The sequence below is a fragment of the Hemiscyllium ocellatum genome, chromosome 12 (assembly GCF_020745735.1).
Source record: "Hemiscyllium ocellatum isolate sHemOce1 chromosome 12, sHemOce1.pat.X.cur, whole genome shotgun sequence".
NCBI lineage: Eukaryota > Metazoa > Chordata > Chondrichthyes > Orectolobiformes > Hemiscylliidae > Hemiscyllium > Hemiscyllium ocellatum.
This window is the reverse complement of record NC_083412.1, coordinates 10424142-10436170: the sequence shown is the minus strand read 5'-3', so window position 1 is coordinate 10436170 and position 12029 is coordinate 10424142. Positions and strand designations below refer to the sequence as shown.

The window sequence follows — 12029 nt, the reverse complement described above, 5'->3', positions numbered from 1 at the left end:
CACAATTAAATATATAGTCAAAAAAGCACCCACTCTACTCACTATTGTAGATTTACACTCACTGATATTTTCTAGCAATTTCTGTTCTTGTTTTTGATTTCCAACATCTGCAGTTCTTTTGGTTTTCACTCAGATAGAGAGATTTTTAATTAGGAATGGAGTCAAGGGTTATGGGAGCCAAAAGGCAGGAAAGCAGAATTAAGGATGATCAGATCATTGCAGAACATTTGGAAGCGCATGGTAAATAGGATTGAATCAGTGTGGCTTCATCAAGGGGAGAACATGCCTGACAAATCTGTTCGAACTCTGTGAGGAGGTAATGAGCAAGCTAGACAAAGGAGAGCCAGTGGACATGATCTATTTGGATTTCCAGAAAGCCCCTCACAAAGTGCCGCACAGGAGGCTGCGGAATAAGGTAACAGCCAATGGTGTTCGAGGCAATGTACTGGCATGGACAGAGCATTAGCTGACTGGCAGAAGGCAGAAATAGAGCTGAAAATGTGTTGCTGGAAAAGCGCAGCAGGTCAGGCAGCATCCAAGGAGCAGGAGAATCGATGTTTCGGGCATGAGCCCTTCTTCAGGAATCCTGAAGAAGGGCTCATGCCAGAAACGTCGAATCTCCTGCTCCTTGGATGCTGCCTGACCTGCTGCGCTTTTCCAGCAACACATTTTCAGCTCTGATCTCCAGCATCTGCAGTCCTCACTTTCTCCTAGAAGGCAGAGATAGCAAAAAAAGGGGTCTTTTTCAGCTTGGCAACCAGCCACTAGTGGAATTCCACAGGGGTCAGTGTTGGGATCACAACTATTCATGTGATTGATCTGAATGAAGGAACTGAGGGCACTGTGGCCAAACTTGCAAGTGACACAAAGATAGATAGAGGGAGAGGTAATGTTGAGGAAGTGGGGAGGCTGCAGAAGGACTTGGACAGGCTAGGAGAGCGGATTAAGAAAAGGAAGATGGAATACAATGTAGGAAACAATGAGGTTTTTCAGGAACAATAGATGCCCTGGAGTATTTTCTAACTGGGAAAGGCTTTGGAAATCTGAAACACAAAAGTACCTGCGAGTCCTGGTTTGGGATTCTCTTTGGGTTAAAATGCCAGTTCAGTGGCAGTTAGGAAGGCAAGTGCAATGTTAGTGTTAATTCCAAGAGAGCTAGAATACAGGAGAAGAGGTGTACTGCTTTAGCCGTATAAGGCTCTGGTCAGATGGCATTCGGAATATTGTGAGCAATGTTTGGACCCCATAACTAAAGAAGAATGTGTTGGCATTTGAGAAGGTCCAAAAGAGGTTGACAAGAATGATCCCGGGGATGAAGGGCATGTACAATGAGGAGCAGGTGAGGACTCTGGGTCTAGTTGATGGAGGTTAGGAAGATAAAGGGGGGGTAGTTGATTGGAACTTACAGAGAAATGAGAGACCTGAATAGAGTGGACATCGAGAAGATTTTTCCCCAAATGGGCGAGATTAGGATCTGAGGGCACAACCTCAGAGTGATGGGATGACCCTTCGGAACTTTAGATGAGGAGGAATGTCTTCATCCAGATGGTGGTGAATCTGTGGAACAGCTTTGCTGCAGAAGCTTGTTGAGGCCAAGCCACTGAGTGTCTTTAAGACAGAGCGAGACAGGCTCTTGATCGGTAAGGAGGTCAAGGGTTATGAGGAGAAGGCAGGAGAGTGGGGTCGAGAAACATATCAGCCAAGATCAAACGGTGGAACAGACTTTATGGGCTGAATAGCCCAATGCTGCTCTACATCAATAAACAGCAGATGTAACTTGATGGGCTGAATGGCCTAATTTCACTCCTACTTCTTAAGGCCTAATATAATACCAATGCCTGATATTCGCACATAAAGAGAACATTGGTTTGCCAGAGCAAAGGGTCTCATGAGAGAGATGACTGATAGTGATTTAATCTGAGGGTCACTATCCTTCAGATGAGGGCAGAGGTTGAGAAGGTAAGTCTTTCATGGTAACCTCAGTTGGTGTGGGGAATTGAACCCACGCTATTGGTTTCATTCTGTATTGCAAGCAGAGAGTCACTGAGCCCCTTCAATGTGGAGAGAGGCCATTCAGCCATTGAAATGCTTCGACTTTTCAAAGAGATTTCACTCAGACCCAGTCCTCCACCTATCCCCACATCTGCCATGGTTAATCCCCCTAATCTGTGCACTGCAGGGCAATTTAGCATGGCCAATCCACTTAAATTACACAGCTTCAGTCTGTGGGAGGACACTGGACCATCCAACTGGAACACACATAGAGAACGTGCATACAGCATCTGAGGCTGGAATTGAACCCAGTTTGCTGGCACTTCGAGGCATCAGTGCTAACCACTAAGCCACTGTGTTGTCGCATGCTTTGGTATTCCCCATGAGGCTCCTAAGTCTTGTTATTTTGATTAGTCATCTTGGCTGATGGTCCTTGCAGATTCTCTATTTCACAGTCTTCTGGTATAAACTAGGGGTAAAAAAAGCTAGGTGAAATTGAGGATTGTAGATACTAGAGATTAGAGTTGACAGTGTGGTGCTGGGAAAGCACAGCGGGTCAGGCAGCATCCAAGGAGAAGGATCTGAGGATGCAGCCTGACCTGCTGTGCTTTTCCAACACCACACTCTCGACCGGAAAACAATAATACAAGGTAAACAATGCTTTATTGCCCTTTAGTCTCTACTTGTCCTAAAATGGTGCACAAGTTGTGACAAGTATGACATGATATGATATGATGAGTAGGGACAAGTCTGACATGATACATGATATGTTGCATAAATCACAGGTTCTGTTGCAGCAAGCTCGTCACATCCGTTCACTTCAACTGGTCAGGAAGGCAAGCAGGAAAGGAATCGTGGTGGGGAGATTTGTGATGCCATGTGGTATTCTCCCTGGAAAATGCTTTCTTTCCCTGTTCTTTTCGGGATTGGTGAGTACATGCCTGCACTCCTTGTGACTTTAATTCCTCAAAGATTCATCTCTGGATAAGAAATTGTAATGCGTCGTTTATGTTAAATTGAGGAACTGTATCAACAAAGTGCGGCTTGCTGCAATTTTCTTTTCAGGAACACACTCAATTGCATTCAAGCTAGCGAGGAAACTGAAATGTGCAAGTAATCACTTTTGGTGTGAAAGGCAATGCATTTCACTGCTTCAAATGAAAACCCATCTATTTATATTCTTGAAATTAAAAGTAAGATGTTGATGCAACAATTTGCACAGAGCAGAAATGTTTTCCTTTTTGATTGATTTGTGAGGTATGGGTGTGGCTAGCTTATTGGAGCCCATTGCCTCCTGGTGCAAATGTAACTTGCCACTTGTCATTCCAAGCCTGGATATTGTGCAGATTTTGTTGCATTCGAACATGGACCGCTATCTCTCTGAGGAATGGTGAATGATACTGAACATTGTGCAGTCATTGGTGACCATCCCCCAGCAGACTGGAGGGACGGTCACACTGTTGAAGTAGCTGGAGATGTTTGGGCTGAGGAAGTCCTGCAGAGATGTCCTAGAACTGAGATGACTGACTTCTTACAACCATAACCATCTTCCCACGTTCCAACTAATGGAGAACGTCCCCCCCGGATAACTATTGATTCCAGTTTTCCCAGGTTTCTTTGATGTGGCACTCAGTCAAATGGGGCTTTAATGTCAAGGGCTGTCACTCTCACCTCCCCTCTGGAGTTCAGCTCTTTTGTCTGTGTTTGAACTAAGGCTGGAATGAGATTAGGAGTTGAATGGCCCTGACAGAACCCAAACTGGGCGTCCCAGAGCAAAACCTGCTGAGCAGGTGTTACTGGATAGTGCTATTGATGGCACATTCCATCATTTTATTCATGATTGAGAGTAGACTGATGATGGGGTGGTAATTTACCAGAGCTGAAAATGTGTTGCTGGAAAAGCGCAGCAGGTCAGGCAGCATCCAAAGAGCAGGAGAATCGACGTTTCGGGCATAAGCCCTTCTTCAGGAATGAGGAAAGTGTGTCCAACAGGCTAAGATAAAAGGTAGGGAGGAGGGACTGGGAGGAGGGGCGCTGGAGATGCGATAGGTGGAAGGAGGTCAAGGTGAGGGTGATAGAGGACATGCAGGTCCTTGGATTCCTCCATCGCCAGACCATAACAACACGACGGCTGGAGGAAGAGCACCTCACTTTCCGCCTAGGAACCCTCCAACTTCAAGGGATGAAGTCAGATTTCTCCAGTTTGCTCATTTCCCCTCCCACCACCTTATCTCAGTCAAATCCCTCGAACTCAGCACCGCCTTCCTAACCTGCAATCTTCTTCCTGACCTCTCCGCCCCCACCCCACTCCGGTCTATCACCCTCACCTTGACCTCCTTCCACCTATCGCATCTCCAAAGCCCCTTCCCCAAGTCCCTCCTCCCTACCTTTTATCTTAGCCTGCTGGACACACTTTCCTCATTCCTGAAGAAGGGCTTATGCCCAAAACGTCGATTCTCCTGTTCCTTGGATGCTGCCTGACCTGCTGCGCTTTTCCAGAAACACATTTTCAGCTCTGATCTCCAGCATCTGCAGACCTCACTTTCTCCTGGTAATTTACCAGGTTGGTTTTGTCCAGCTTTGGATGTACTGGACATAACTGGGCAATTTTCCACATTGGGAGGAATTGAGGACTGGAAGTGAGCTGGAATCAGAGTCGAGAGTGTGGTGCTGGAAAAACACAGCAGGTCAGGCAGCATCGAAGGAGCAGGAGAATCGATGTTTCGGGCATAAGCTCTTCATCAGGAATTCTCCTGTTCCTGGGATGCTGCCTGACCTGCCCCAATTTTCCACATTGTCAGGTGTAATTCAGTGAAGGTGTTGCCATTGCATATCAAGGGGCAGTTGTTAGATTGTCTCTTATTGGAAATGGTCATTGGCTGGCATTAGTGTGATGTGAATCTTACTTGCCACTTCACAGCCCCAGCCTGGATATTGTCCCCATTCTGCTGTATTTGCACACGGACTGCTTCAGTATCTGAGTAGCAGCGAATGGTGCTGAACGTTGTGCAATCATTGGCAAACATCCCACTTCTGATAGATCACATTGATATAAACATAAATATTGGTGCATTGCCACATGAGAAAGAAAAAATAAGGGATAACATATGTATCTGTATCCCTCTCAGTGACAAGTAGGAGAGGTCAGACTCAATACTGGGCGGCTGGGAGGGTATAGGTGAGGATAGGACACCTGCAGTGGGCAGAATGGAAATCTGTAGATCTGGAAGTAAAATTGACACCTCTCGCTTATTTTTTTCTCAGTGCTGGTAACATTAGCGTACAATAGATTCTAAGAAAGGGGGAAAAAAATGCCAAGTTGAAGCCGTTGGAAAGATTGCAGAGTGTGGGGGTGGGGCGGGGGGGGGGGGGTGGGGGGTAGGTTGGGTGGAGTCTTAATGACTCAGGGAAATTGGATACTACTGTGAGACTAAGGGGAGGGACAGTCAATCAGATATCAGTAAATCAGTCAACTGTGCTGACAGATAACAGGTATCACTGCTAAAGTTAAAAAAAATCACACAACACCAGGTTAGAGTCCAACAGGTTTAATTGGAAGCACACGAGCTTTTGGAGCGCCGAACCTTCATCAGATCTGAAAGCTAGTGTGCTTCCAATTAAACCTGTTGGACTCTAACCTGGTGTTGTGTGATTTTTAACTTCGCCCACCCCAGAACAACGTTGGCATCTCAAAATCATGACTGAAGTTTGCACAATTGTTGCTGTGTACAAATTACCACAGGCTACCTTTAATTCAGCTGCTTATCAGGAAATCTCACAGACAACCAAATACTGAAGCAATGATTTACACGTTATTGTATGCACCAACCCATATGAGGCCCCTCAAGGAAGCAAGTTGTGTCTTGCGGCCTGGCTGCAGTTCCAACCAACAGCATCTGTGTCTGGGTGTGTTCAATCCTTGTGCAGTGTGGGCCTTTGGCGTTCTGCTACCAGAGAATCCCGGAGTTTAACTCTTACAAGATTGTTGTACAATGTTAACCTTGTCTGTGGCACAACAACTGCGTCCAATTCTGGTCATCCTGCTTTAGGAAGGATGCCGTTCAACTGGAAAGGGTGCAGGAAAGGTTTGCAAGATCGTTGACGGGACAAGAGGGTTTGAGTTAGAAGGAGAGGCTGAACCAGCTGAGGCTTTTTTCCCCTGTGCATTGGAGGCTGAAGTTTATAGAAGTTTATAAAGCCACGAGGGGCAGAGATAAGATGAATAGCAAAGGCCTTTTCCCTAGGGTAGGGGAGTCCAAAAGTAGAGCACATAGGTTTAAAGTGAGAGGGGTAAGAATTAAAAGGGAGCATTTTTTTTCACATGGAGAGTTGCATGTATATGGAATGAGCTACCAGAGGAAGTGATAGAGGCAGCATAGTTGCAACATTTAAAAGAGATTTGGACAGGGATGGATAGGAAAGGTTTAAAAAGGTATAGGCCAAATGCAGGCAAATGGTACTGGTCAGCATGGGCAAGTTGGACCAAGTTTTCATGCTCTATGGTCTTAATGCAAAGGGGCATAGATTTGAAGTAATGTGTAAGTAAAGTGAGGGTGAAGTGAGCAAAAACCATTGTCATCCAGTGAGTAGTTAGGACAGCACTGCTTGGAAATGTGGTGGAGGCGCGTTCTTTGGCTTCAGAGAGGGGCATTGGATGATTAGTTGGATAGAAACAGGATGCGCAGGAATATGGGCTGGAGATGAGGGGAACAATACAGCAGGTTGGCACCAGGAGATAGATACAGTGATAGGATTTGCTGGCACATCATTCACATTATCTATGCCTCTTGTGATTTTATAAATCTTTATAAGGTCACCCCTCAGACTACCTAGCCTCTCCCTGTACCTAAAACCTACCAATCTCAGCAACATCCTTGTAAACCTGGTCCTTCCTATAGCAGAACATCCAGAATTGTATGCAGTACACAAAGTATGGCTGTATCAATGTCTCCAGTACTCAATTCTGTAACCCGTGGAGCACGTAAATAGTGCCAGAAGACTGGAAGCTGGCAAATATTTTTCCTTTGTTGAAGAAGGGAACTAGATACAACCGTGGTAATTATACATGAGTGAGCCTTACTTCGGTTTTGGGTAAAGTGTTGGAAAGGGTTATAAGAGATTGGATTTATAGTCACCTAAAGTTGAATAAGTTGATTAGGGACAGTCAACACCATGAAGGGAGGTCATGCCTCACGAACCTTATTGAGTTCTTTGCGAAGGTGACCAAACAGGTGGATGAGGGTAAAGCAGTTGATGTGGTGTATATGGATTTCAGTAAGGTGTTTGATAAGGTTCCCCATGGTAGACTATTGCACAAAATACAGAGGCATGGGATTGAGGGTGATTTAGTGGTTTGGATCAGAAGTTGGCTAGCTGAAAGAAGACAGAGGGTGGTGGTTGATGGGAAATATTCATCCTGGAGTTCAGTAACTAATGGGGTATCGCAAGGAACTGTTTTGGGTCCACTATTGTTTGTCATTTTTATAAATGACCTGGATGAGGGCGTAGAAGGATGTTAGTAAATTTGCCGATGACACTAAAGTTGGTAGAGTTGTGAATAGTGATGAAGGATTTTGTAGATTATAGAGAGACATAGGTAAGCTGCAGATCTGGGCTGAGAGGTGGCAAGTGGAGTTTAATGTGGAAAATTGTGATGTGATTCACTTTGGAAGGAATAACAGGAATGCAGAGTACTGGGCTAATGGCAAGATTCTTGGCAGTGTAGATGAGCAGAGAAATATTGGTGTCCAAGTACATAGATCCTTGAAAGGTGCCACCCAGGTTGATAGGATTGTTAAGAAGGCATATGGTGTGTTAGCTTCTATTAGTAGAGGGATTGAGTTTCATAACCACGAGGTCATGCTGCAGCTGTACAAAACTCTGGAGTGGCCACATTTGGAGTATTGTGTACAGTTCTGGTCACCGCATTATAGGGAGGATGTGGAAGCTTTGGAAAGGGTTCAGAGGAGATTTACTCGGATGTTGCCTGCTATGGAGGGAAGGTCTTATGAGGAAAGGCTGAGAGACTTGAGGCTGTTTTTGTTAGAGAGAAGAATGTCGAGGGGTGACTTAATGAGACATATAAGATAATCAGAGGGTTAGATTGGGTGGACAGGGAGAGCCTTTTTCCTCGGATGGTGATTGCTAGCACGAGGGGACATAGCTTTAAATTGAGGGGGTGATAGATTTAGGTCAGATGTCAGAGTTAGATTCTTTACTTAGAGAGTAGTGAGGGGCACTGCACCAGTAGTTAGCTCACCAACTTTAAAGGCATTTAAATGATCATTGGATAATCATACAGATGATAATGGAATAGTGTAGATTAGATGGGCTTCGGATTGGTTCCACAGTTCGGCGCAACATCGAGGGCTGAAGGGCCTGTACTGCTCTGTAATGTTCTATGTAAACAGCTCCTTCACGTCCCTGGTTATCTGTGATGCCATTTCCACAGAACTACATATCTGAACCACTCAGTCTCTCTGTTCAACAACACTCCCCAGGGCCCTACCATTAACTGTACAAGTCCTTCTGTGGTTTGTCTTCCCAAAATGCAACACCTCATACTCGTCTAATTAAATGCCATCTTCCACTCCTTGGCCCACTGACCCAGTTGATTGAGATCCCATTGTTCTCTTAGGTAAGATAAAACATAGAAACATTGACAATAGGTGCAGGAGTAGGCCATTTGGCCCTTTGAGCCTGTATCACCATTCAGTACGCTCATGGCTGATCAAGTAATCTCAGTATCCTATTCCCGCCCTCCCCCAATACCCCCTTGATCCCTTTAGCTGCAAGGGTCACACCCAGCTCCTTCTTGAATATATCTAATGAACTGGCCCCAGCAGCTTCCTGTGGGAGAAAATTCCACAGGTTCACAACTCTGAGTGAAGAATTACTTCCTTATCTCAATCCTGAATGGTTTTGCCCTTATTCTTAGACTGTGACTCCTTATTCTGGAATTCCCCAACATCAGAGACATTCATCCAGCATCTAGTCCCATCAGGATTTTATATGTTTCTATGAGATCCCTCCCATTCTTCTGAATTCCAACAAATACAAACCCAATCTATCTAGTCTTTCCTCATATGTCAATCCTGTCATCCCAGAATCAGTCTGGTGAACATTCCCTGAACTCTCTCAATAGCAGGAATGTCCTTCCTCAGACTAAGAGACCAAATTGCAAACAATATTCAACGCGTTGCCTCACCAAGGCCCCGTTAAACTGCAGCAAGGCATCCTCACTCAGATACTCAAATCCTGTCGCTATGAAGGGCAGCATGCCACCTCTATGCCAACCTTCAGCAACTGTTCCACCATGACACCCAGGTCTTGTCAGCTTTTCCTAAACTGCCACCATTCGGATCACAATCTGCCTTCCTGTTTTTGTGACCAAAATGGATAACCTCACATTTACCCACATTATATTGCAGTTGCCCATTCAGCCAGTCTGTCCAAGTCTGTTAGTATCCTCCTCACAGCGCACACTGCCACCCAGCTCAGTGTCATCAGCACATTTGGAGATATTGCATTCAATTCCTTCTTCCAAATTAATAGATATTTTGAACAGCTGAGGTCCCAGCACTGAACCCTGCACCACCCCACTCATCTCTGCCTGCCACTCTGAAAAGGACCTGTTTATTCTGACTCTCTGCCCGCTGTCTGTCAAGAAGTTGTCTGTCGATGTCTATACATACCCTCCAATACCATGAGCTTTAATCTGTCATATGGAACCTTGTCAAAAGCCTTTGCAACATCTACTGATTCACCATTGTCCAAAACATATCCTCAAAACATTGCAGCGACTTCCTTTAGTGAATCCCTGCTGACTAAGTCCAGTTCTGTCACTGCTTTCCAAATGCTCAGTTATTAAATCCTTAACGGTTCACTCCAGTATTTTCCCCACCACCAATATCAGGCTAACCTGCCCATAATTCCTCATTTTCTCTCTCCTTCCTTTTTTAAGTGTTACATTAGCTCCCCTCCAGTCTATTGGAACTCTTCCAGAGTCTATAGAATGCTGGAAAATGATCATCAATGCATCTAATATTTATAAGGACTTAAGTACTCTGGGATGCAGGGCATCATGCTGGGGTGGGGTGGGGTGGGGCTGCTTATTGGGTTTTAATCCCATTAAATTTCCAAATGTGCTCTCTTACTCAATGTGGGAGCTCAGGGACATGGCTGATGCTCCTGGCTCCTTCACATGCAGGAAGTGTGTCCAGTTGTAGCTCTTGTTAGACCACATGACAGCTCTGGAGCTGTGGATGGACTCACTCTGAAGCACCCGTGATGCTGGATAGCATGTTTAGTGAATTGGCCACACTGCAGATTAGGATCAGAAGGGCGGGAAAAAGAGTGGAAGGGCTGACATCATAGGAAATTCAACTGTAAGGGGAGTAGATAGGCGTTTCTATGGTTGTAAACAATATTCCCAAATGGTAAGTGGGTCAGGTGCATGGGTCAGGGATGTCTCGGATTGACTGCAGAAAATTCTCAAGGGGGAGGGTGAACTGCCAGTTGTTGTGGTGCATATAGGCACCAACTATATAGGTAAGAAAATGGGAGGAGATCCTATAAGGCAAATTTAGAGAGCTAGGAACTAAATTAAAGGTAGAACCTCAGAGGTAGCAATCTCAGGATTGCTATCAGTGCCACGTGCTAGTCAGAGTAGGAATGATAGAATAATCAGGACTAATGCGTGACTTGAGAGATGGTGCAGGAGGGAGGGGTGCAGATTTTTTGGGACATTAGGACTGGTTCTGGGGGTGTGGGACTAGTCCAAATTGGACACTCTACACCTGGGCTGGACTGTAACCAATGTCCTTGGGAGTGCTTTTGCTAACCCTGTTGGAGAGGGTTTAAACTAATGTGGCAGGGGGATGGGAACCAAATGAGGTGGTTAGTGGACGATAAGGAGAGAGTAACTAAAGCCTGTAAGGAACTAGATCATGAAGTCAGCATGACTAAGGGGACGAGGAGGCAGGGAGCAGATGATGAACGTAAAGGGACGGGTAGTCTGAGGTACATTTGTTTTAATATAAGAAGTGCATTAAGTAAGGCAGATGAACTTAGGGCTTGGATTAGTACCTGGGAGTGTGATGTTATTGCTATTATTGAGACTTGGTTGAGGGAAGGGCATGACTGGCAACTAAATTTCCCAGGATATAGATGCTTCAGGTGGGATAGAGAGAGAGATAAAATGGGTGGAGGAGTTGCATTAGTGGTCAGGGAGGGTATCACAGCTGTGCTGAAGGAGGGCACGATGGAGGACACGAGCAGTGAGGCAATATGGGCAGAGCTCAGAAATAGGAAGGGTGCGGTAGCAATGTTGGGACTTTACTACAGGCCTCCCAACAGCGAGCGAGAGATAGAGGTACAAACAGGTAAACAGATTATGGAAAGATGTAGGAACAACAGGATGATGGTGATAGGAGATTTTAATTTTCCTAACATTAACTGGGATTCACTTAGCTTTCAAGGTTTAGATGGAGCAGAATTTTTAAGGACCATCCAGGAGGGTTTTCTAGAGGAGTATGTAAGTAGTCCAACTCAGGAAGGGACCATACTGGACCTGGTGTTGGGGAATGAGCCCGGCCAGGTGGTTGAAGTTTCAGTAGGGAATTACTTTGGGAATAGTGATCCCAATTCTGTAAGCTTTAGAATACTCATGGACAAAGATGAGAGTGGCCCTAAAGTAAGAGTGCTAAATTGGGGGAAGGCCATCTATACTAAAATTCGGCAGGAGCTGGGGAATGTAGATTGGGAACAGCTGTTTGAAGGTAAATCCACATTTGATATGTGGGAGGTTTTAAAGAGAGGTTGATTAGAGTGCAGGAGAGAGATATGTTCCTGTGAAAATGAGGGTTAGAAATGGCAAGATTAGGGAATCATGGATGACAGTGAAATTGTGAGACTAGCTAAGAGGAAAAAGGAAGTGTTCATAAGGTCTAGGCGACTGAAGACAGATAAAGCTTTGGAAGAATATCGGGAATGTAGGACCAATCTGAAACAATGAATTAAGAGGGCTAAACAAGGTC

The 12029-nt window shown here is 45.2% G+C and overlaps 1 protein-coding gene across 4 annotated transcripts in view; it reads left to right on the top strand.

The window, feature by feature from the left end:
* Window positions 1-2826: 2826 nt before the first annotated feature.
* The window catches only part of LOC132820657 (uncharacterized), a 34331-nt gene continuing 25128 nt past the window's right edge, over window positions 2827-12029 (top strand). For all 4 annotated transcript variants that reach the window (XM_060832872.1, XM_060832871.1, XM_060832870.1 and 1 more), the window contains exon 1: window positions 2827-2921. In XM_060832872.1, the coding sequence (XP_060688855.1) occupies window positions 2870-2921 (52 nt within the window). In that variant the 5' untranslated portion in view covers window positions 2827-2869. The remainder of the gene's footprint in view (window positions 2922-12029) is intronic.